This window comes from Myotis myotis, unplaced genomic scaffold, assembly GCF_014108235.1.
Source record: "Myotis myotis isolate mMyoMyo1 unplaced genomic scaffold, mMyoMyo1.p scaffold_m19_p_19, whole genome shotgun sequence".
Taxonomy (NCBI): Eukaryota; Metazoa; Chordata; class Mammalia; order Chiroptera; family Vespertilionidae; genus Myotis; species Myotis myotis.
The window spans coordinates 7213716-7239746 of record NW_023416323.1 but is presented as its reverse complement, the minus strand read 5'-3'; the positions used below and the strand labels follow the sequence as shown (position 1 = coordinate 7239746).

Genomic DNA, 26031 nt, shown 5'->3' with positions numbered 1-26031 from the left:
TATCGTTATCTTCTCTGTCTTTCCCTCTCTCTTTCATTCTCTCTAAAAATCAATGGAAAAGTATTCTTGGGTAAGAATTAACAACAACAACAAAAATAATAAAAAGAATGAACAAGCGAGGTCCTGACTACGAGTCCCAAAGTGCCCTGCGCTGATAGGTAGCCATATTGATAAAGGGCGCCTGGAAAATGTGGAAACCGGTAGAGAGCGTAGTCTACATGAAAACTCTGATTGGCCATGAAGTGATATGGGGGCGGAGCGTGAGCGATTTGGCCTACTCTGATTGGATGGATCAGGGGGGAGTGTTGGGGAATTCCCGGCAGGGCGGAAGCGCCAGAGCTCCAGGCAGAGCCCAGCGACTGGCCCGGGGCCACGGGGCCCCTGAGACTTGGGGGGCCATGGCCGGGGTCGCGTGCTTGGGGAAAGCTGCGGATGCCGACGAGTGGTGCGACAGTGGCCTGGGCTCTCTGGGTCCAGATGCAGCAGCCCCCGGAGGACCGGGATTGGGCGCGGAGCTGGGCCCGGGGCTGTCGTGGGCGCCCCTGGTCTTTGGCTACGTAACCGAGGATGGGGACACGTGAGTGAATCTTAGGCTGCCCTCGCTTCTAAATCTGACTTCTGATGCTTGACTTCCTGACCTCTAACCCACAAGTCCTAGTCTTTTATAAAGTCAGTTTCCTACCCAAATGATCCTAACCCATAATTTCTGACCTCCTTTATTGAACACTGGTTCTCAGAATTCCACATGCCTTTCCATTGATCCCAAAACTAGACTTGATCTTCCTGACCCCAGCCTGAGACCTTTATTAGTAGCTCAGGCAGGTACCTCCTGACCTCTAACCTCCACAAATATTTATGATTTTTGATTCTTCGCTCCTGATACATGAGCGTTAAACCTTGATTTCCGAAATAATTACTTGACCTTTGATTAAGGTTCCACCTTCTGAGCACTAATCTTCACATCTCACATTCAAAGAGAAAATTTGTAAAGGAAGAAAAAAAGAGGGAGAGAGGAAAAAGGCACAGAAAGACACAAAGTAAGAGAGAGAAAAGAAAAGACAAAAAATGAAAAAGACAGAAAAATGGAATGCCAGCGTATAGTAAGTTCTTTGGGAAAAATAAAGCAGGATAATGAGAAAAGCAGATTATCTGGGGAGGGCATTCCCGGTAAAAGGGTAGAACAAAAGAAAAAAACAATGTTGGAAAGGCCCCAGTGAGGGATTGTACCTGGGGGTTTTGTGTGTTGTTTTCTGCCATATCCTTAGCGACTGAACAGAACCTGACCCATAGGTGGCACTCAATAAACATTGATCTTCTGTCAAAGAATCCAGTTGGCTTCATTACTTTTCTCATTTCTTTGGCTTTCTATTTTATTGATCTCTGTTCTGACTTTGTTTCCTTTTTCCCCTTACTTTGGGTTTGATTTATTTTTATTTTTCTAGTTTTTTAAGGAGGTCATTGATTTCAGACCTTTCTTCTTCTCTATTATAGGTGCTGTGTGCTGTAAATTTCCTCAAGCACCGCTTTAACAGTATCTCACAAATTCTGATATGTTGTGTTTTGACTTTTATTAAATTCAATATACTTTATAATTTCTCTTTTGATTTTTTCTTTGGTCAGTGGATTATTGAGAAGTATGCTATTTAGTTTCCAGATATTTGGAAGACTTCCAGATACCTTTCTTTTATTGATTTTTAATTTAATTCTATTGGAGACTGGTAATAGACTTTGTACGACTTGAATCCTTTTAAATTTTTAAGACTTGCCTTATGGTTCAGAATATTGTGTGCACTTGAAAAGAATGCATATTCTGCTGTTGTTGGGTATAGTGTTCCATTCCACTATGTCCTGGATGATGATTGCTGTCTAGTTGTTCTATCAATTATTGAGAGAAACTTATTGAAATCTCTAATAAGAATTGTGGATTTGTCTATTTCTCCTTGTAGTTCTATCAGGTCTTGCTGCTTGTAATTGGACACTATTATCAAGGGCACAAATGTTTATAATTCTGTCCTCTTGATTCATTGATCTCTTTCTCATTATGAAATAACCCTCTCTATTCCTTGCTCTGAAATCTACTTTGATATTAAAATACTCCCTCCTGCCCGGCTGGTGTGGCTCAGTCAGGGCACATGCCTGGGTTTCGGGTTTGATCCCCAGAGTGGGGCACACAAGAGACAGCCAATCAATGATTTTCTCTCAAAATTGATGTTTCTCTCTCCCCTTCTCCCTTCCTCTCTGAAATCAATAAACATATATTTTTTAAAAAAATACTCCCTCCTGCTTTCTTTTCACTGACTGGTGTTAGCATGCTACACCTTATTCCACCCTTTGATATTTTTATTTATTTATTTATTATTTTTATTTTTTTAAAATATATTTTATTGATTTTTTACAGAGAGAAAGGGAGAGAGATAGAGAGTTTGAAACATCTATGACCGAGAAACATCGATCAGCTGCCTCCTGCACATCTCCCACTGGGGATGTGCCCGCAAACCAGGTACATGCCCTTGACCGGAATCGAACCTGGGACCTCCCAGTCCGCAGGCCGACGCTCCATCCACTGAGCCAAACCGGTCTCGGCTGATATTTTTATTTTTACTTTTTAAAATCCTCACCCAAGGATATTGATTTGAGAGAGAGAGGAAGGGAGAAAGAAAGAGAGAGAAACATCTATCAGTTGCCTCCCATATGCGCCTGGACTGGGATCAAACCCAAAACCTAGGTATGTGCCCTGACTGGGAATTGAACCTGTAACCTTTTGGTGTACCAGAGGACATTCCAACCAACCTACCAACCCAGCCAGGGCCATCCTTTTATTCTTAACCTATTTTTAAATATTTATATTTAAAGAGTTTCTTATAGACAGCATATAGTTTGGTTTTGCTTTTTTTAAGTTAATGTGACAATGTCTGCCTTTTATTTATTAACTAGAAGGCCCGTGCACAAAACTTGTGCACTGGCAGGGAAGGGGGGTCCCTCAGCCCAACCTGTGCCCTCTCACGGATCACGCTGCCGCTCGCCCCGCCCACCCTGCCTGCCCAGCCCAAGACACGGCAGGCCCGGATCCTGCGTTGGGGCAGCACAGCAGGATCTGCCTGCAGTATGCACATTAGCCACCATCTTTGTTGGTGGTTAATTTGCATATCTCACTGATTAGCCAATGGGAGGCGTAGCGAAGGTACGGTCAATTTCAATCTTTGTCTATTATTAGATTAGATTTAAAAAATATACTTTTATTGAATTCAGAGAGGAAGAGAGAGAAGAGAGAGAGATAGAAACATCAGTGATGAGAGAGAATCATTGATCTGCTGCCTCCTGCATATCCCACACTGGGAATTGAGCTGTCAACCCAGGTATATACCTTGACCAGGAATGGAACTGTGACCTCTTGGTTCATGAGTCCACACTCAACCCTGAGCCAGGCAGGCTGGGCAGTATCTGCCTTTTAATTAGAATGTTTAGATAATTTACATTTACTTATGGAAGTAGCTATGTTTATTATATTGTTACTAGAGGCCCAGTGCACAAAAATTTGAGGGGGGGGGTGTCCCTCAGCCCAGCCTGTGCCCTCTCGCAGTCTGGGACCGCTCAGGAGATGTCCACCTGCTGTCTTAGGCAGCTCCCTGGGGGGATTGGGCCTACGCTGGCAGTCAGACATCCCTCTGGCAGCCTGGGAGCCCTCAGGGGATGTCCACTTATCAGTGGAGAGCAGGCCTAAGCTGCAGTCGGTCATCCTTAGCGCTGCTGAGGAAGCGAGAGAGGCTCCCACCACCACCGCTGTACTGGCAGCCATCAGCCTGGCTTATGGCTGAGCAGAGTTCCCCCTGTGGGAGTGCACTGATCACCAGGGGGAAGCTTCTGCATTGAGCATCTGCCCCCTGGTGGTCAGTGTGTGTCATAGTGACCAGTCATTCCCAGTCGTTCTGCTGTTAGGGTCAACTTGCATATTACCCTTTTATTATATAGGATAGAGGCCTGGTGCACATGTGGGGGCCGGCTGGTTTGCCCTGAAGGGTGTCCCGGATCAGAGTGGGGGTCCTGCTAGGGTGCCTGGTCAACCTGGGTGAGGGGTTGAGGGCTGTTTTCAGACTGGCCGCACCCCCTTCAGGATGGGGGTCCCCGCTGGAGTGCCTGGCCAGCCTGGGTGAGGGGCTGATGGCTTTTTGCAGGCTGGCCAAGCCCCCAGCCACCCAAGCTCCCAGTGGAGGCTGGCTGTAAGCAGGTATCTGGGGTTTATTTATCTTCTATAATTGAAACTTTGTTGCCTTGAGTGGAGCCGACAGCCGCCCAGGGCAGGCGGGAAGCTTGGCTTCCTCCATTGCCGGGGCAACCAAGCCTCCTGCTTGCTCCAGCTCCATGGCTGCCAGCCGCCATCTTGGTTGGGTTAATTTGCATATAGTCGCTCTGATTGGCTGGTGGGCGTGGCTTGTGAGTGTAGCAAAGGTATGGTCAGTTTGCATGTTTCTCTTTTATTAGATAAGCTTATTAGTTTTCTACTTATTTCTTCTTTGTTTTTCTGTTCTTTATCTTCCTTCTTTTGGAATGAGTACATTTTTTTCCCCTTGTATTTCTTTGTTGGCTTATTAGTTCTAACTCTTTGTTTTATCATTTTAGTGATTGCTCTGAAAGACAGGGCTGGCAGACTCTGGCCTCCAGGCAGAATCTAGCCAGTCACTTGCTTTTATGTGGTTATGAGCTAAGAATAGTTTTTACATTTTTCAATGGTTGAAAAATAAAAGGAATATTTTGTTAATAGTGAAAATCATATGAAATTCCAATTTCAGGCTCCCATACATAAAATTCTGTTGAAATACAGCCTCGCTCATCCATTTCCATATTGGCAGTGGGTGCCTTGCATCACCCCAGCAGAGCAGGGGCAAGAGAGTAGTAGGTAAGAGAGAACACATGTTCCACACAGCCTAAAATATTTATCTGGCCCTTTACAGAAAATGTTTCCTGATCCCTGCTTTGGGTTTATAGTGTACAACGTTAACCTTTGAGTGATAGTATGCCACTTCTCATGGACTCAAAGAACCTTAGATCGTAAGGTTCTATTTGCCCCTCCTGGCCTGTATGCTATTGTGGTCATACATTTTATTTACACACTAGTAGCCCGGTGCACGAAATTCGTGCACATTAAAAGGGAATCAATTGCCCTAACCGGTTTGGCTCAGTGGATAGAGCATCGGCCTGCAGACTCAAGGGTCCCAGGTTCGATTCCAGTCAAGGGCATGTACCTTGGTTGCAGGCACATCCCCAGTGGGGAGTGTGCAGGAGGCAGTTGATGGATGTTTCACTCTCATCGATGTTTCTAACTCTCTATCCTCCCTTCCTCTCTGTAAAAAATCAATAAAATATATTTTTTTAAAAAGGGAATTAATTAGCAGAGATATTTTAATATTGCTATTTGCCCTTTCTCTATAATAGAAGTGTGAGAGATGAAAGGAAATTAGTAAAATGTGTATGAAAATAATATATAAATTTATTAATAAATAACAGTAACAAAAGGATATAACAACAGAGGCATGAAATAAAAACGACAAAAGCATGATGTGAAAACAACAAAAACATGATATAAAAACAACAGTGATGCAAACAATGACTGATAAAGTGATTAAACTTATTCTAATATCTCCCTGTACACCACATTAAGAGTGAAAACACTTTCAGAGTGCTTGACTAATTTCCCTTGTGATGAAGTACTTAGAACTTTAACTTTAATGTTACGTGCTCTTCAAATTCGAAAGAAAGCAACATATAACTGACCATGTGCAAAAACAAGTTCAGGTAGGAATATGCCTACTTTGTCTAGAGTTTGTCCTTTTGATTTATTAATAGTCATCACAAATGCTGGCATCACAGGAAACCATCGTCGAATCAATTTAAATGGGAGGCCAGTGTCAGATGGGGATAAATCAATTCTTGGAATCAGAACAACCTCTCCCTCTGCAGATTCTGTTAATACTTTAGCTTCAATAATGTTAGGTCATAATCTTTTGATAATAAATCTGGTACCATTACAAAGACCCCATTTACTCTTGAGATTTCTCAATAGCATGATGATTGTACCCACTTTCAATTTTAATTTATGACATGGCATTCCCGAAGGAGTAATACTATTAAGAAATTCGATGGGAAAATTTTCCTTTTCAGCATCATCTCTGGAATCAATGGAATCATCACTCAAATATGTGTGAAAATCTCCATTGAGTATATCCAAATTTTCTTCATTTAATTTTTGAACATGCTCATTTTTTGGACAAAGAATTGCACGTTTAGATATATTTTTAATATTATCTATAGCAGTGGTTCTCAACCTTGGCTGCACATTAGAATCACCTGGGAATCTTTTTAAAATCCTGATTCCTTGGCCTCATCCTCTGGAAATTATTTCCTTGTTATGGGGTGGGGCCACAACATTAGTAACAAAGAAACAGAATTAAAACTTTATTGTGGGGAGCCGCTACAGTGTTTTGGACAGGTTCAAGCCTTGGACTGATGAGAGGGCACAGTCCTCTCATTGCCACATGCAAGTCTCAGCTTGGAGGGCAGGGCCCTCCCAGCACAATTATAGCCAACAGCTGTAGTTGTAAGCTTGAACCTATGGTCCGAACATGTGGCCCCACGTGCCTGAGTGATATAGGCTTGATAGAGTTCAGATGCATGTAGTTGAGTAGGATTGAAACCCAGGAGAATGTTGTAAACATCTTGGTCACGCCCTTACTTTGCCTCGTAGCATCTGGTATAAAATGAAGGCATGGCTGTGGGCGTGGTCACTGACTCTCAGAGAAGCAGCGTCCCACCGAGACCTGGCTTTCATTCTCTTGTCTGTCTTTTCTAAGCCTTTCAGCCGCCCCCACTCAGGTTCACCCTTGGCTGTGCTGGCACGGCACACTTTAGAAAGATAGGCCTCCACGCTCCCAGGGTGGGTTCCTGCCTCAAACCCCACCCTTACAGGAAACAGCTCCAGGAAACAGCTCGGGGAAGGGCGCAGCCATTACCAAGACAACCCCTGCAGGACTGACTTCCTTCTGCTTGGTCGCGGCGGTTCTGGTTGTGATGAACACCACCCAGGGTTTTTATATAAGTAGATGTCTTATAAACTCCACCATACATTGTTATTATTTTTTGCTTAAATAGTCAACTATTTTAAAAATTATCTTCAAGCCCTGGATTGTTTGGCTTAATGGATAGAGCGTCGGCCTTCGTACTGAAGGGTCCTGGGTTCAGTTCCGGTTAAGGGCACATACCTGGGTTGCGGGCTTGATCTGCAGGAGGGGGCATGCAGGAGGCAGCCGATCAATGATTCTCTCTCATCATTGATGTTTCTCTCTCTCTCTCCCTGTCCTTTTCTCTCTGAAATCAATAAAAAATTTATTTAAAAAAAATTATCTTCGAAAGAATCTTCCATACTAAGAAAAAAATTGTATCTGCTGACCCCTGGTGTTACTATTTTTAGTCCTTTGTATAGATCAAAATTCCATTTGATGTTATTTTCCTTTTTTAGAAAAATAATTCTTTATCTTTGAAAGTATTACATATGTTCCCTTTTCTCCCCATTGGCCTCCTACAGGTCACCCCCAACACCACGCCAGGCCCTCACTAGCCCATCGTCTGTGTCTATGGGCCATGCATATATGCATACAAACTCCTTGGTTGATTACCTGCCACCTACCCACCCACCATCTACCCCTGCTTTTCCTCCAAGATTTCGCACTCTGTTCCATGCTTCCAAGTCTCTGGATCTGCTCTGTTCATCAGTTTATTTTGTTCCTTAGGTTCATGTGATGCTTGTCTTTCTCTGACTGACTTATTTCACTTAGCATGATACTTTCCAGGTCCCTCCATGCTTAAAGGGTAGGGCATTCTTCTCTTTTATGGCTGCATAGTATTCCATGGTATAAATGTATCACAGCTTTTTTATCCACTCATCTACTGAAGGGGACTCGGGCTGTTTCCAGATCTTAGCTATTGTAAATTGTGCTGCTATGAACATAGGGGTACATACATTTTTTTTCTGATAGGTATTTTGGGTTTCTTATGATATGTTCCTAGAAGTGGGATTACTGGGTCAAATGGCAGTTCCATATTTAATTTTTTGAGCAAACGCCATACTGTTTTCCATAATGGCTGCACCAGTCTTGCATTCCCACCAGCAGTGTGCTAGGGTTCTCTTTTATCTACATCCTCACCAGAACTTGTCATTTGTTGATTATTGATGGTAGTAGCCATTCCTACAGGGGTGAGCTGATGCCTCGTTGTTTTAATTTGCATCTCTCTGATGATCAGTGACTTTGAGTACTTTTTCATATGTCTCATGGCCATGTATATGTCCACTTTGAAGAAGTGTCTATTTAGGTCCTTTGCCCATTTTTTAATTGGATTGTTTGTCTTCCTTTTGTTAAGTTGTATGAGTTCCTTATATATTTTGGAGATTAACCCTTTATTAGATGTTCCATTGCCAAATATGTTCTCTCATACACTGGGCTCTCTTTTTGTCTTGTTGATGGTTTCTTTTGCTGTGCAGAAGCTTTTTATTTTGATGTAGTCCCATTTGTTTATTTTCTTCTTAGTTTTCTTTGCCCTAGGAGATGTATCTGTAAACATTTTGTTACAAGAGATGTCTGAAATGTTGCTGCCTATCGTTTCTTCTAGGGTTTTTATGGTTTCCTGACTTACATTTAAGTCTTTTATCCATTTTGAGTGTATTTTTGTGTATAGTGTAAGTTGGTGGTCTAGTTTCATTTTTTTGCATGTATCTGTTCAATTTTCCCAGTGCCATTTATTGAAGAGACTGTCTTGACTCCATTGTATGCCCTTGCCTCCGTTAATAAATATTAATTGAGTGTAATGGCTTGGGTGGATTTCGGGGTCTCTGTTCTGTTCCATTGATCTCTAATCCTATTCTTGTGCCAGTACCAAGCTGTTTTGATTATGGTGGCTTTGTAGTATAACTTGATATCTGGTATTGTAATTCCTCCAACTTTGTTTTTCTTTTTCAAGATTGCTGCAGCTATTCAGGGACTTTTTTGTTTCCATATAAATTTTGGAGTATTCTAGATCTGTGAAATACGCTGTTGGAATTTTAATAGGGATTACATTGAATCTGTAGATTGCTTTGGGTAGTATGGGCATTTTAATGATGTTAATTCTACCAGTCCATGAACATGGTAATTCTTCCACTTGTTTATTTCTTCTTCTATCTCTTTTTTCAATGTCCTGTAGTTATCCAAGAACAGGTCTTTTGCTTCCTTGGTTCAGTTTATTCCTAAGTATTTTAACTTTTTTGTTGCAATGGTAAATGGTATTGTTCATTTAGTTTCTCTTTCTGAGAATTCATTATTGGTGTATAAAAAAAACCCAGATAGCCCAGCTGGATGTGGCTCAGTAGTTGAGTGTCAACCCAGGAACCAAGAGGTCACTGGTTTGATTTCCAGTCAGGGCATGTGCCCAGGTTGCAGGCATATCCCCAGTGGGGGGCTTGCAGGAGGCAGCCAATCAATGATTCTCTCTCATCATTGATGTTTCTATCTCTCTCTCCCTCTCCCTTCCTCTCTGAAATCAATAAAAATATATTTAAAAAAACAAACCCCAAAAATAAACATCTGTTTTTGGGTGTTGATTTTGTATCCTGCTACATTGCTAAATCCATTTATTAAATCTAGTAGTTTTTCAGTAGAATCTTTAGGGTTTTCTATGTGCAATATCATGCCATGTGCAAATAATGACAGTTTTACTTCCTGCCTTTTATTTCTTCTTCTTGTCTGATAGCTGTGGCTACGACTTCCAGTACTATCTTCTATATATATAGAAGTCTGATATGCAAAGCATTCCTTCAGGAGTTCGACTGGGAGACTGGAGTTCAATCGCTCGCTATGATGTGCACTGACCACCAGGGAGTGGCACAGAATGAAGGAAGGCTCTGGCTGGCAGCTGGCAGCCGGGGGAGGGAGGCCCTGGTCGGCAGCCAGCAGCCAGGGATGGGAGGGCCCGGCTGGCAGCTGGCAGCTGGGGAAGGAAAGGCCCAGCTGGCAGCCAGAAGGCCCCAATCGGCCCTGATTGCCAGCCAGGCCTAGGAACCCTACCCGTGCACGAATTTCATGCACTGGGTCTCTAGTGTTGAATAAGAGTGGTGAAAGCCGACATCCCTGTCTTGTTCCTGTTCTTAGGGGAAATGGTTCTAGGTTTTGCCCACTGAGTATGATGTTTGCTGTAGGTTTGTCATATATGGCCTTTATCATGTTGAGATATGCTCCCTCTATTCCCACTTTGCTGAGAGTTTTTATAAAAAACTAGGAGCCCAGTGCGTGATTTGAAATCGCATGGTGCCACCCTTCCTTGACACCTGAACCTGTCCACGCAGAGCTCCAGCACACCTGGCCCAGTCCCCAAACCCTCTGGCCTTCTCTGGCCGCTTCAAGCCCCACCCTCAGTCCCTTGGGTCGCCTAGGGCTTGTCCCACCTTCTCTGGGTGTCTCCCTGCTTCTGCCCTGCCTCTGGAACAACACGGCGGCTCCGCCCCATCATGGCACTGGAGGAGAGCATGGAAGCCTCCCACCTGCTGCGCTGTGCTCCTTCCCCTGGCAGGTGGGCTGTGGGGCACTCAGAGTGTGGGTGATGGGTGGTGAAGGACTGGTGGGGGGGCACTCTGCCCTCTCACCCCTGCCCTCCCTGGCACGGGATGGTCCCACCTCCTCTGGTGCCTCCCCACTTCCACCCTGTCTCTGGAGCAGCGCCCCAGCTAATATGCTAATGTCCTGGTCATTACTGTTATGGCGTATCGACCATTAGCATATCAACTTTTTATTAGTATAGATGGGTGATGGATTTTGTTGAATGCTTTTTCTGCATCTATTGATATGATCATGTGGTTTTTGTCTTTCAATTTGTTTGTGTGATGTATCATGTTTATTGATTTGTGAATATTGTACCAGCCTTGCAACCCTGGAATAAATCCCACTTGGTCATGGTGTATGACCTTTTTACTATATTGCTAGATGTGATTTGCTAATATTTTGTTGAGGATTTTAGCATCTATGTTCATCAGGGATACTGGCCTCTAATTCTCTTTCTTTGTAGTATCTTTATCTGGTTTTGGAATTAAGGCAATGCTGGCCTCATAAAAAGAGCTTGGAAGTGTTCCTTCCTCTTGGATTTTTTGGAATAGTTTGAAGAGTATAGGTGTTAGTTCTTTGAATGTCTGGTAAAACTCCCTGTGAAGCTGTCTTGTCCTGGGCTTTTGTTTGCTGGGATTTTCTTTTATTACTGCTCTATTTCATCAGTTGTTATTGGCCTATTCAGTTTTTCTGATTCAATTTTGGGAGCTTGTATTTTTCTAGGAATTTGTCCATTTCATCCACATGTGCAGCTTGTTGGCATATAGTTGTTCATAGTATTTTTTTTTTTAAATATATTTTATTGAGTTTTTACAGAGAGGAAGGGAGAGAGATAGAGAGTTAGAAACATCGATGAGAGAGAAACATCGATCAGCTGCCTCCTGCACATCTCCCACTGGGGATGTGCCCGCAACCCAGGTACATGCCCTTGACCGGAATCAAACCTGGGACCTTTCAGTCCGCAGGCCGACGCTCCATCCACTGAGCCAAACCGGTTTTGGCCATAGTATTTTCTTAAAATCATTTGTATTTCTGTGGTGTCAGTGGTTACTTCTTCACTTTTGTTTCTGATTTTATTTATTTGGGTCCTCTCTCTTTGTTTCTTGATGAGTCTGGCTAATGGTTCATTAATTTTGTTTATCCTTTCAAAGAACGAGCTCTTGATTTAATTGATTTTTTGGTATCTTTTTTTAGTCTCTATGTCAATTATTTCTGCTTACTCTGGGCTTTTCTTGTTCTCTTTCTAATTGTTTAAGTTGTAATGTTAAAGAGTTTATTATTGTGGGGGTTTTTTTTAGGTAGGCCTGTAGTGCTATGAACGTCCCTCTCAGGATTGCTTTTGCTGTGTCCCAGAGACTTTGGTTTGTTGTGTTCATTTTCATTTGTTTCCAGGAAGTTTTTGAGTTCTTTCTTGATTTCATTGGTAACCCATTCATTGTTTAATAACATGCTGTTTAGTCTCCATGTGTCCTAACATGTGGTCTATCTTTATGAATGACCCATGTGCACTTGAGAAGAATGTATATTCTGCAGCTTTGGAGTGAAATGTTCTATAAATGTCAGTTAAATCCATCTGACCCAGTGCGTCCTGTAGAGTACTGATTTCCTTGTTAATTTTTTGTCTGGAAGATCTATGCAGGGAAATCAGCAGGGTGTTAAAGTCCCTTACTATGACTGTATTTTTATTGATCTCTCCCTTAAAGTTCTCTGGAAGTTTTTAAAATATATTTAGGTGCTCCTGTATTGGGTGCATATATGTTTACTAGGGTTATAGCCTCTGGTTGGATTGATCCCTTTAGTATTATGTAGTGACCTTTGTTGTCTCTTGTGATGGCCTTCATTTTGAAGTCTATTTTATCAGATACTAGAGGCCCGGTGCACAAAAATTTGTGCACTCGGGGGGGGGGGGGTCCCTCAGCCCGGCCTGTGCCCTCTCGCAGCCTGGGGCCCCTTGGGAGCTAACGACCTGCTGGCTTAGGCCTGCTCCCGGGTGGCAGAGGGCAGGCCTAATCCCTAGGTGCAGCCCCTGGTCCAGCTCAGAGCAGGGCCGATTGGGGAATTGGGGCGCCGCCCCCTGTCATGCACAGAGCAGGGCGGATTAGGAGGTTGCGATGCCACCCTCAGTTACGCTCAGGGTAGGGCCGATTGGGGGGTTGGGGCACCGCCCCCTGTCACACTCAAGGCAGGGTCAATGGGGAGGTTGTGGCGCCACCCCCTGTCACACACAGAGCAGGGCCGATCAGGGGGTTGGGGAGCTCCCCCCTGTCACGCACAGAGCAGGGCGGATCAGGGGGTTGGGGCGCTGCCCTCTATCACCCACAGAGCAGGGCCGATCAGGGGGTTGGGACGCTACCACTGTCACACTCAGGGCAGGGCCGATGGGGAGGTTATGGCTCTACCCCATCACACACAGAGCAGGGCCCGTGGGGTGGGGGGGTTGGGGCGCCGCCCCCTATCACCCACAGAGCAGGGCCAGTCAGGGGGTTGGGGCACCACCACTCTCACACTCAGGGCAGGGCCGATGGGGAGGTTATGGCTCTACCCCGTCACATACAGAGCAGGGCCCATGGGGTGGGGGGGTTGGGGCGCCGCACCCTGTCACACACAGAGCCGCAGGGCGATCAGGAGGTTGGGGAGCTCCCCCCATCAGGCACAGAGCAGGGCCGATCAGGGGGTTGGGGCGCCTTCCCCTGTCAGGAACAGAGCAGGGCCGATAGGGAGATTGTGGCCCCGCCCCCTGTCACACACAGAGCCGCAGGGCGATTAGGAGGTTGGGGAGCTCCCCCCATCAGGCACAGAGCAGGGCCGATCAGGGGGTTGGGGCGCCTTCCCCTGTCAGGAACAGAGCAGGGCCGATAGGGAGGTTGTGGCCCCGCCCCCTGTCACACACAGAGCAGGGCGATCAGGGGGTTTGGGCGCTGCCCCCTGTCATGCTGATCCTGGTGCCGGGAGACCTTGTGGCTCTGCTGATCCCGGTGGTGGGAGGCATATTACCCTTTTACTATATAGAATAGAGGCCTGGTGCATGGGTGGGGCTGGCTGGTTTGCCCTGAAGGGTGTCCCGGATCAGGGTGGGGGACCCCACTGGGGTGCCTGGCCAGCCTGGATGAGGGGATGATGGCTGTTTGCAGCTGGTCACACACCCTTCAGGGTGGGGGTCCCCACTGGGGTGCCTGGCCAGTCTGGGTGAGGGGCTGAGGGCTGTTTTCAGGCTGGGACTGAAGCTTCCAACTGCTCCTTTTTTTCTTTTTTTTTTCTTTTTTAATTCTGAGCCAGCTTTAGCTCTGAGGCTCCAGCTCTTAGGCCTCCACTCCTGAAAGCAGTTATCTGGTTTGTTTAGGTTCTACAATCGAAACTCTGTATCAACTCCAGGTCTGAGATCCCGGCTAGCTGAAAGCTGGTTTCTGGGGTTTTGTTTAGTTTCTATTTTTGTAACTACGTTTCAAACTGCCAGCTCAGAGGCCTGCAGTGGCAGGCGGGGAACGTTGGAGTCCTCCGTCACTGAAGCAAGCAAGCCTCATGTTCGCTTCCAGCTGCCTGGCTGCCGGCCGCCATCTTGGCTGGCAGTTAATTTGCATATCGTCCTGATTAGCCAATGGGAAGGGTAGCGGTCGTACACCAATTACCATGTTTCTCTTTTATTTGATAGGATGAGTATTGCTGCCACAGCTTTTTTTCTTTTCAATTTATATGGACATTTTTTTCCATCCCTTCATTCTCATCCTGTGTGAGTCTTTTGTTCTGAGGTGGGTCTCTTGTAGACAGCATATAGTTGGGTCGTGTTTTTGTATCCATTTAGCTACCCAGTGCCTTTTGATTCTGTATGCCAAGGTTTCTCTCTCTGTTTCTTTTTATCATTACTGCCGTCCCTTTAGCATTTCTTGTAATGCTGGCTTGGCGGTGATGTACTCCTTTAGCTGTTTTTTGTTCTGTATTTTGAATAAAAGCCATGCTGGATCTGGTAGTCTTGGTTTCAGATCCTTGAGTACTTTGTGGCCATTCCCTTCTGGCCTATAGAGTTTCTTTCTTTCTTTCTTTTTTACTATTTTTAAATTAATTTTGTAGAAAGAAAGGGAGAGTATAGAGCAGCGGTTCTCATCCTGTGGGTCGCAACCCCTTTGGGGGTCGAACGACCCTTTCACAGGGGTCGCCTAAATACATCCTGCATATCAGATATTTACATTATGATTCATAACAGTAGCAAAATTACAGTTATGAAGTAGCAACGAAAATAATTTTATGGTTGGGGGTCACCACAACATGAGGAACTGTATTAAAGGGTCGGGGCATTAGGAAGGTTGAGAACCACTGGTATAGAGAGATAGAAACATCAATGAGAGAGAATCATTGATCAGCTGCCTCCTGCACACCCCCTACGGGGGATGGAGCCTGTGACCAAGGTACATGCCCTTGACCAGAATCGAACCCGGGACCCTTCAGTCTACAGGCTGACGCTCTATCCACTGAGCCAAATCAGTTAGGGCTGGCCTGTAGAGTTTCTAATGAGAAATCAGATGTCAGCTTTATTGGAACTCCTTTGTAGGTAACAGTTTGCTTTTCTCTTGCTGCCTTTAAGATTCCCTCTTTGTCTGTGATTTTTGGCATTTTAATTATGATGTGTATGGGTGTGGTCCTGTTAGGTTCTTGTTTGGGACTCTCTTTGCCTCCTCAATTTGTGTGACTTTTTCCTTTTCTAAGTTAGGGAAATTTTCTTTCATTATTTGTTCAAACATGTTCTCTATCCTTTTCTCCCTTTCTGCCTCTTCTGGCACAACTGCTTTGAATAGTTATGTTTCATGTTATCCCATAGCTCCCTAAGCTGTCCTCCTGTTTTTTAATTATTTTTTCTTGTTGAGTGATTTTTTTTTCCAACCTTGACTTCTCATTCACAGATTCGATCCTCAGCTTACCCTAATCTGCTGTCTATTCCTTCCAATGTGTTCTTTATTTGTGCTATGTCATTCTTTATTTCATTTTTTTATTTTTTAAATAAATCTTTATTGTGCAGATTATTAGAGTTGTTCCTCTTTTTCTCCCCAAAGCTCCCTCCACCTGGTTCCCACCCCACTGCATGCCCTTACACCACCCGCCCCGCCCCCCCACTGTCCTCATCCATAGGTGTAGGATTTTTGTCCAGTCTCTTCCCGCAGCCCCCAACCCTCTTCCCCCTGAGATTTGTCAGTCCACTCCCTTCCTATGCTCCTGATTCTATTATATTCACCAGTTTATTCTGTTCATCATATTTTTTATTCACTTGATTTTTAGATTCACTTGTTGATAGATATGTATTTGTTGTCACTTTGTTGTTCATAATTTGTATCTTTACCTTTTTCTTCTTCTCCCTCTTCTTAAAAAATATCCTTCAGCATTTCATATAATAGTGGTTTGGTGGTGATGAACTCCTTTAGCTTCTTCTTATCTGTAAAGCTCTTTATCTGACCTTCAATTCTAAATGATAGCTTTGCTGGGTAGAGTAATCTTGGTTGTAGGTTCTTGGTATTCATCCCTTTGAATATTTCTTGCCACTCCCTTCTGGCCTGCAAAGTTTCTGTTGAGAAATCAGCTGACAGTTGTATGGGTACTCCCTTGTAGGTAACTAACTGTTTTTCTCTTGCTGCTTTTAAGATTCTCTCTTTGTCTTTTGCCCTTGGCATTTTAATTATGATGTGTCTTGGTGTGGTCCTCTTTGGATTCCTTTTGTTTGAGATTCTCTGCGCTTCGTGGACTTGTAAGTCTATTTCTTTCACCAGGTAGGGGAAGTTTTTTGTCATTATTTCTTCAAATAGGTTTTTAATATCTTGCTCTCTCTTTTCTTCTGGCACCCCCATAATTCGGATGTTGGTACGCTTGAAGTTGTCCCAGAGGCTCCTTACACTATCTTCATATTTTTGGATACTTTTTTTCTTTTTGCTTTTCCTGTTGGGTGTTTTTTGCTTCTTCGTATTTCAAATCTTTGACTTGATTCTTGGGATCCTCTAGTTTGCTGTTGGATCTCTGTATATTATTCTTTATTTCAGTCAGTGTATGCTTAATTTCTAATTGGTCCTTTTTCATATCCTTGAGGGTCTCAGTAAATATCTCAGAGGTTTCTAGAAGATTCTTGAGTAACCTTATAACCGTGGTTTTGAACTCTATGTCCAGTAGTTTTCTTTCCTCTATTTCTTTCATTTGTGACCTGTTTCTTTGTCTCCACATTTTTTATGCTTCCCCGTGTTGATAGAGTGGCTTTGTGTGCTAGGTATCCTATAGGGTCCAGCGGCTCAGCCTCCCTAATTACCTGAGGTGGACACTCTTGGTGCACCCCTTTGTGGGCTGTGTGCACAGTCTTGTTGTAGAGAAGCCTTGATTGCTGTTGGTATCACTGGAAGGAATTGACCTTCAGGCCAACTGGCTGTGAGGACCAGCTGTATCTACAATGGGAGAACTACTGTGCTGGAGACACCCTTATGGGGCAGGACTTGCTTTATTGGGGCTTTGGTGCTCCTTGAGTCTGTCCCTTGAGTGTGTCGCTTATGGATGTGAAGAGTTGTAATCTGGTCTGGTCTCACACTGACCACTGGGTACACTGGCTCTTGGATCTCCAAGGAAGTACAAAGTCAGCCACTTCCTGAGGCTGCCCAGCAGGAGCTACAGAGAGATCTGCAGATTCCTCCTCTTTGTTTGGGGTTTGGAAGTGCCCAGATGAGGCCCAGCTGTGAAGCAGTGCAGGGTGCTGGCAAGACTTAGGGGTTCTTTTGGAAGCTTTGGAGTTCTCTGACCCAGCTGCAGTTTGTTAGGTTTTATGCTGCGAATGTAAGGGCCATTCATATGCAAAAGCCTCTGTGCACTGCTTGGGTGGGGTTGTAAATTGGGTGGGGCGGGGTCTCAGGCAATCACCAGGGTGGAGCAAACAGCAATGGCTGACAGTCAGCCTTGCCCCGGAGAGTTCCCCGGGTCTCTGTATCCTGTGCCCCCATTTAGGAACAGTGATCGCTGCAAGCACCTCTGAGAGAAAGCCACCCTCGTGTTCCGGCCCAATGCCAGACAGTCCAGTTTCTCCCCATATGAGTCTGGGTCCCCAGAGTCTTGCCCGGAACTGGAGTTCAGAGCAATTGGGATCTTGTATCTCCCTCCTGATTGAAAAAGACAACAGCGCACCCAGTTGCCAGCTCATTTCGCATGCACCTCTGTACCTCCGCACCTTCGTACCTCCTACCAGTCTCAGTGTGCTTTTCTCTTTCCTTCTAGTTGAAGAACTTCCACTCAGCCAGCCTTCCTGTGGCTCTGGATGATATTGTTTTGTCTTTTAATTGTAGTTTTGATGTGGTTGTGCGAGGCAGCAAGTATGGGTGATTACCTATGCCGCCATCTTGGTTCTCCGCTATGTCATTCTTTATTTCTGTTTTCATAGTTCCTGTATCTTTCCTCATGCTGTGGAGCATCTTTACCATCATTATTCTGAACTCTATATCAGGTAATATCCTTATCTACATTTCATTTATCTCTTCTTCTGGAGAATTATCTTGTTCTTTTATTTGGAGTATGTTTCTTTGTCTCCTCATATTGGCTGCCTTTTTGGGTTTGTGACTGTTTACTAGGTAGATCTGCCACGCCTCTCAATCTCTCGTGCAGGACAGTGTCAAATGCTGTTTCTGACTAAGTAGATCAGGCAAAGATTCAAAGCCTCCAGAGACTGTCTCTGTTTACAGACTGATAGGATTTTGTTTTGAATTGCCCTTAGGCAGTCGTCCACATGTGTGGTAAGAGTTTTTTCAACTGGGTGGGGCAATTGCTTCTGCCTGGAGGCTTATTGTTATTCTCAGTCTTTTAATAGGCCTGAGCAATTCCCCACCATGGGGCAAGGTGTTTTCCAATAGGGTAGGTCAAATGTCTTCCCCCAGGGAAGCTTGCCTGGGGGAAGCTGCCTGTATAGCAAATGTCTATGTGAGGAAGATGACCTCTGTAGTGTGAGGGAATGACTCAGCACAGGAAATCGGGTGTCTGCCTTCTGAGCTCTAACCCCAGAGCCCCGGATCCTGGCTTCTGCTCACCCAGCTTCAGTCCACTCTGCCCTCCCTCTGCCGGTGCACAAGGTTGTGGCCCCACAAGGAATTTTGTACTTTGGCCCTTTAAGAGGGTGCCTGAATTTCCAGCCATCTCTCCCTGGCTAACAGCAACCCTGCTGCTTTCCACAGACAGATGTTATGTGGGTACCCTTCTCAGTTCTGGTGCTCTGAGCTGGGGGGCCCAGCTTGGGGATTAGACCCCAGAGTTCTCAGTGGCAACCCCCCTCAGCTGAGATATCTCCCCAGAATTTCAGTTTCTGTCTGTGGGAGCCTGCCAGCCCTTTCGCGCCTCTCCCCCGCCTACCAGTCTGGTTGGGGTCTCCACTTTCTGTCCTCGTTTATCAGGGTTCTCTCCAGTGAGTCTTCTGTTGGTTATTCAGGAAGTTTTTCTGTATTTTAGTTGTAATTCCTGGTAATCCTGGGATTATTTCTGTGCAGCATCCACTTGCTCTGCTGCCATTTTTAATCTTCTTTCATTTTCCTTTTGTTAAAAAATATGTCTTTATTGATTTTAGAGAGAGGAAGAGAGAGGAGTATAGTGATAAAAATATCTATGAGAGCTCTAGCTGGTTTGGCTCAATGGATAGAGTGTCAGCCTGCGGACTGAAGGGTCCCAGGTTTGATTCCAGTCAAGGGCACATGCCCAGGTTGCGGGCTCAGTCCCTAGTGGAGGGCATGCTGGAGGCAGCTAATCAATAATTCTCTCTCATCATTGATGTTTCTATCTCTCTCTCCCTCTCCCTTTCTCTCTGAAATCAATAAAGATATATTTAAAATATATATCTATGAGAGAGATAGATACATCAATCACTGCTTCCTCCACACCCCTTACTCGATCCAGCCGGCAACCTGGGCATGTTTCCTGACTAGGAATTGAACCGATGACTTCTTGGTTCATGGGTCGATGCTCAACCACTGAGCCAAAGCAGCCAGACGATGATATAATTTTCCTTTAGCTTGAAGGTTTCCTTTATATATTTCCTTTATATATTTCTTGTGGTGTGGGTCTGTCGATGATGAGCTCCATAGGCTTTTGTGTATCTGAAATCATCTGTGTTAGCGTTTTTGGCCTGTAACGTGGGCTGTGAAAGAATTCACAACTAAAATAAGAGATGGATGTAGGAAGTTTATTTTTTTTATTTTCCCCAAAGGGAAAGGGCCAATGCATTGCTAATCAATGCAAAGGCAAGGAACAAAAGCTGCAGTCCCCTCCCCCCCCCCACCCTTCCACCCCCACACCCCACCCCCGCCTTTAAAGCCTTGGATAAGGAAGGGAGGGGACTTTCAGGCTGTTGCTGTTGCTAGGTGAAATTGAGCAGACATTAGGGGGGTTGTCTTCGTTAGTTTTTCAGGAGACAATCCGGGCAGATGTTCTCATGAGATGTCTTATCCTTAGTATTTTTCCAAAGCTGTAAAACATTTTTAGAGTAAGAGTTATGAAGAGTTCAAAAGAGGCTTGTTTAAAGGAAAAGGAGGAAGGAAACTTTCTACTAATTATTCCTGGGTTGTAAATCAGCAGGGAGGAGGGATATGTATGTAAGAATGTAGCCTTGAGAGTAGCTTATTTTGCCCCTCAGTTTGAATAGAGGGACTGTTTGAACCAGAGGGCCTAACAATCTTGGGGTTTAATTACCAGGTGCTTCTCATAAACTGTGGAAGGTACAGCAAAGGAAAAGAAAGACCTTTTTCCTTTCCTTACAATCTGTATTTTGTCTTCATTTTTGAAAGCTATTTTTGCTGGGTTAAAGAATTCTGGTTGGATAGTCATTGTCTTTGAGGATATTGAAGATATTGTTCCATTATGTATTTTTTTTTTTTTCATTATTCTCTAGGGAGATCTGCTGTCATCCTTATTTCTAGTCCTCTGTACTTAGGTATCTTTTTCTCTGGCTGCTTTTAAGATTTTGGTCTTTATCATTGATTTTGAAGAGATTTTTAAATAATGGATCTTGGTGTAGTTTTCCTGTTATTTCTTGTTCTTGGCAGTCATTCACATTCTTGGTTCTGTGGGTCGAAGAGTTTTCAGCAAGTTTGGAGAATTTTCTAGATATTATTTCTTCAAATATTTTTTCTATCTACCTCTTCCTTTAGGGCAGCGGTTCTCAACCTGTGGGTCCAACCCCTTTGGGGTCGAACGACCCTTTCACAGGGGTCGCATAAGACTATCGGAAAACACATATATAATTACATATTGTTTTTGTGATTAATCACTATGCTTTAATTATGTTCAATTTGTAACAATGAAATTGGGGGTCACCACAACATGAGGAACTGTATTAAAGGGTCGCGGCATTAGGAAGGTTGAGAACTGAAAGGACAAAGCAGAAACATACTCCCCTCCCTCTCCCCTATCTTGCCTTGTAGGGCTGGGCCCTCAGCCCAAGCCCCCTCCTTTTCTGAGTGACCACAAGAATGCCAGTATTGACCTAACTCCCCCAACCACCACCTGAGTGGACCAATGAAGCTCCAGGAATGCAGCTAAGGTCCTGATAAGGCTATAGTGGGGGACGGCCCAAGCCTCAGAATGTGCTGGTCACTTCCTGACCTTTGTGCTGTAAGACCCTGATGAAAAACCCTGACCTAAATGACCAATCTCTGTAACCCACGTCACCCCCTAAGCCCACCCAAATAACTAGCCCTATATAACCTTTGTTCTCCTGGGACATGCTCTCTCGCCTTACCGCTGCATCGGACAGAGGCTGGGAGCCAAACCTAGGTTGGATTAATAAGATTAATAAAGACTCCTTGCTTTTGCATCGGAAGAGGCGCCCTGGTGGTGGATTATTGGGGACCCCGAACTCTGGGCATAACAAGAACCACTGCTTTAGGGACATGTTCCCTGAAGCTCATTGATGTTCTTTCATTTTTAGATGTTATTTGTGTTTCATTCTGGAGAGTTTCTGTTGTGAAGTCTTCAAATTCGTTAATCTTTTTTTTTTAAATTATATTTTTATTGATTTTTTACAGAGAGGAAGAGAGAGGGATAGAGAGTTAGGAACATCAATGAGAGAGAAACATCGATCAGCTGCCTCCTGCACACCCCCTACTGGGGATGTGCCCGCAACCAAGGTACATGCCCTTGACCAGAATCGAACCTGGGACCCTTCAGTCCGCAGGCCGACGCTCCATCCACTGAGCCAAACCGGTTAGGGCTCGTTCATCTTTTCTTAATCTAATGTGCAATCTGTTGTTAATTCCATCTAGTGTGTTTTTCATTTCAGGTGCTGTAGTTTTTATCTCTAGTTCAATTAGAATCTTTTTCTTTTATCATCCATGTCTATACTTAACTTTTGGAATATGTGAGATACAATTATAATGAACTGTTTTAATTTTCTTGTTTGCTAATTCTAACATATGGACCATTTTTGGGTTAACTTCAGTTGATTGATTATTCTCATTATAGGTCATGTGTTCCTGCTTCTTTGTGTGCCTGATGATCTTTGATTAGATGCCAGACATTGTAGATCTTAACTTGTTAGGCTGGTTAGTTTTGTGTTCCTATAAAAATTTTTTTCTTCCTATAAATATTCTTGAGTATTGTTCTGGGATACAGCTAAATTACTTGTAACTCGTTTGATCCTTTTGGGTTTTGCTTTTATGATTTGGTAGGTGGGTCCTGAACAGTGTCCCAGCTAGCACTCATTATTCCCCACTATTGAGGTAAGACCTTCTGGAGTATTCTTCTCAATGTCCTGTGAATGATGGGTTTTTCCTAGTCTGGCTGGTAGGAATAGTGGGTACTATTCCCAGCCATGTGAGCGATGGGCATACTTCTCCAATTCTTTTGAATGATACTTTCTTCAGACTGGGGTCATTTCCCCAGGCTCTCCCCTTGGGTTCTCTATCCTCTGACTCTAGCCAGTTGGCAACCCCCTACCCACCACTCAGCTCCATCTCCTCACCTCAGGCAATCTGCTGACTCTGCCTAGGTTCTCTCTCCCAGCACCTTGGCTTGAAACTCTCAAGACCATAAGCTGTGGCAGTCCATTGAAGGCTTCACCTCATTTGTTTCCTGTCTCACACTGTCATTCATTGCATGATACATTGTCCAGTATTTTGAAAACTGTTGCTTTATATATTACTAGAGGCCCAGTACACAAAATTCGTGCACTGGGGGAGGCGGGGGTGGTCTCTCAGCCCAGCCTGTGCCCTCTCGCAGTCTGGGAGCCCTTGGGGAATGTCCGACTGCCACAGCAGTGGGAGAGCCCGACTCAGGGCTTCTGGCTGAGTGGCACACCCCCTGTGGGAGTGCACTGACCACCAGAGGGCAGCTCTTGCATTGAGCGTCTGCCCCCTGGTGGTCAGTGTGCATCACAGTGACCGGTTGGTCATTCCACCGTTTGGTCGATTTGCATATTAGCCTTTTATTATATAGGATGTTTGGTCTGATTTATTCATTGATTCATATGGGAGGGAAATCTGGTCCATGTTTGAGAGGAGGCAGAAGTCCTACTTAATAAATATTGATTAAATAAATTTTCTACATTAACTCAGACCTGACCCTCTCTGATTCCTGACATCTGGTTCCAGAACTGTGGTCACAATGGCTAGCACACAGTTTACTGAATGAGTGAATGCAAGAGTACTTGACCTGTGCCTTCCGACCCCTGTCCTTGTTCTCAGGGCACTGCACTTGGCGGTGATTCATCAGCATGAGCCCTTCCTGGACTTCCTCCTCGGCTTTGCAGCTGGTACTGAGTACCTGGACCTGCAGAATGACCTGGGCCAGGTGAGCCACTGGAAGATAGTGTAGGGCTTGGGGCCAGGATTCTCAGTGTGACTTCTAACACTTGCGCTCTGCTCCTGCAGACAGCCCTGCACCTGGCAGCCATCCTGGGGGAAGCATCCACGGTGGAGAAATTGTATACAGCGGGCTCCGGGTTGCATGTGGCAGAGCGTGGGGGCCACACAGCGCTGCACCTAGCCTGCCGCATGGGGGCACATGCCTGTGCTCAAGTGCTGCTCCAGCCCCGCCCCCAGCACCCTAGGGAAGCCCCCCATATCTACCTCGCTCAGGACCCTGACCACACCCCTGGCACCGACCACACCCCTGGCACCGACCATACCCCTGGCACTGACCACACCCCTGGCACTGACCACACCCCTGGCACTGACCACACCCCTGGCACTGACCACAGTGCTGTTGCGTTGTACCCCAAACCCGACTTGGAGAAGGAGGAGGAAGAGAATGAGGACTGGAAGCTGCAGCTAGAGGCTGAAAACTATGAAGGTGAGAGTCCACATTACTGAGAAGGTCCAGGTGACAGCACCTGGCTTTGGGCTCAGCTCTCCTGACTCAATACCCAGCCCCTTGGGAAATAATACTGAGGCTTCAGGGACCCAGGCATTGGGACCAAAGACTCCTGCCCAGACCCCAGATTATTGAGAATTGGCTGTGTGGGACCCAGAACCCCTACCTGGAGGCTCCAGATCACTAGGAACCCACATGCCTAGAGCTATTAGGCCAAATCCAGTGGTTGGGCCCAGCCTCCCCAGCCAGAAGGCACAACACATCCTGGACATCTCCCTACCCCCCAACCATGGGTCCCAGCCCACCTAGGGTAAGGAAACTCAAGGCTCAGGCCCTCTGTGAAACTCTGGTACCCCAGGTTCCAAAAGGTTGACACCGGAGTTTAGGTACAGCCCTCTTCAGCCAGTTCTACCAGGGCCTTGGTGTCTGAGTCTCGGCTCTCCCATCTCTAAGCCCAACTACCCGGGACTGGCCCCTTCACAAAGGGACTGATGTCATCCAGTCAGTGTTCAGGGTCCACCTGAAGCTCACAGGTCTTTCAACCACCCAGGACCCAGGAATTTGAGTTTCAGGTTCTTTGTGAAGTAAGACCAGAGACTTAGGTTTCCTGTTCCCAAGATCCAGGCCTCCTGTCCGTAGGCCCAGGATCTTCAGCCATAGGCCCACAACCTAAGCATTGGCACTGCCAGCCAGTTCCAGTTCCCCTGAGACTTAGGCATTTGCCATGCAGATGCCTCTTTGACACACCCAGGAAGTCAGGGTCCAGACCCCAGACTCGGTCACCCTCAGGCCACAAAGCCCTCCCCCAAGCTGTGGCATTGGGGGCCCAGGTCTCTCAGCCTCCTTGTCTAACATCACTCTGTCCCCAGGCCACACCCCACTCCATGTGGCCGTCATTCACAAAGATGCAGAGATGGTCCGACTACTCTGGGAGGCCGGAGCTGACCTAAACAAACTGGTGAGCCTCCCTAGGGAGGAGGTGTGGCAGGTTGGGGGTTGTCCCAGATGGGGCAGGGCCCCCCCTCTGACCTCTCTGCTACACCCACAGGAGCCCACGTGTGGCCGGAGCCCCCTGCACTTGGCAGTGGAGGCCCAAGCAGCTGATGTGCTGGAGCTTCTCCTGAAGGCAGGTGCTGACCCTGCTGCCCGCATGTACGGCGGCCGCACCCCACTGGGCAGCGCCATGCTCCGGCCCAACCCCATCCTCGCCCGCCTCCTCCGTGCACATGGTGCCCCTGAACCCGAGGATGAGGACGACAAGCCTGGACCCTGCAGCAGCAGTAGCGACAGTGACAGCGGGGATGAGGGCGTGAGTCAGGAGGAAAGACTGGGAGGCTCAGCTGGGGGCTCAGGGTAGATGGGCCGGTGGGAAAGGGAATAGAAATTAAGCGGCACATTGAGACTGACCTTGGGCTGCTGTGATTTGAGAACTTGGGCAGGAGTGCAAACAGTGCAAGTACCTGGACAGGGGTTGCAGGGAGGGAGAACTCAGGTAGAGGCAGAGAAAAGATCTCAGTTGTAGTGACTGGTAGGTGAGCAGCAGTGATTCAAACACTGGCAGCAGTGGGAAAGACCTTAGGCAGCGGTGAGGCTGCCGCTTTGGAGAACCCTTGGGCAGGCAATGATGTTGCATGGTGGGAGCTGAGGAATTTGGGTAAAGGCAGAGGGAAGGAGTGGAGGAGGGAGACCTCAGTGGCTGTAGAACTGGAGAAGCAACTGGGCTCCAGCTCCAGCAGGAGTGGGGAAAACACAGATGACCTTGAAAATGGTGGATGGAGAACTAAGCAGGGAAGTTGAACTACGAGTGGGGGGAAACGTGGGTTTCAAGGCAAGACCAAGTCTTAGGGCGGGTGGGAGAAATGGGGCAGCGGGCCAGGTGGCAGCCACCTGAGCCCCTCTGCCTGGCCTCCTCTGCCCCCAGGATGAATACGACGACATCGTGGTCCACAGTGGCCGGAGCACAAACTGGCTACCTCCTACCCCAGCTTCAAAACCTCTCCCTGATGACCCCATCTGACTTGTTAATAGAATTTCTAATTAAATAAAATCCTAGTTCTGACAATCAGAGACTAGATTGGCTGTTGCCTTCCCAGTCCTCCAGTTTACTCCTGGGCTC

The 26031-nt window shown here is 45.9% G+C and overlaps 1 protein-coding gene across 2 annotated transcripts; it reads left to right on the top strand.

The window, feature by feature from the left end:
* The first annotated feature begins 304 nt into the window (after positions 1-304).
* Positions 305-25999, top strand: NFKBIB (NFKB inhibitor beta). 2 transcript variants are annotated; one of them, XM_036345704.1, is made up of 7 exons: positions 305-577; positions 18010-18072; positions 23288-23393; positions 23474-23894; positions 24785-24873; positions 24964-25224; positions 25837-25999. In XM_036345704.1, the coding sequence occupies exons 1-7, from the start codon at positions 399-401 to the stop codon at positions 25930-25932; spliced, it is 1215 nt and encodes a 404-aa protein (XP_036201597.1). In that variant the 5' UTR covers positions 305-398; the 3' UTR covers positions 25933-25999. The 2 variants fall into 2 exon arrangements, with proteins under 2 accessions (XP_036201597.1, XP_036201598.1); XM_036345705.1 differs by lacking the exon at positions 18010-18072.
* The last annotated feature ends 32 nt before the right edge of the window (positions 26000-26031 follow it).

Coding starts and splice junctions, on each gene's coding strand:
- NFKBIB (XM_036345704.1), top strand. CDS start 399: ATGGCCGGGGTCGCGTGCTTGGGGAAAGCTGCGGATGCCGACGAGTGG. Junction 23,394..23,473: donor TGCAGAATGACCTGGGCCAG/GTGAGCCACTGG, acceptor CTGCTCCTGCAG/ACAGCCCTGCACCTGGCAGC. Junction 24,874..24,963: donor GAGCTGACCTAAACAAACTG/GTGAGCCTCCCT, acceptor CTACACCCACAG/GAGCCCACGTGTGGCCGGAG.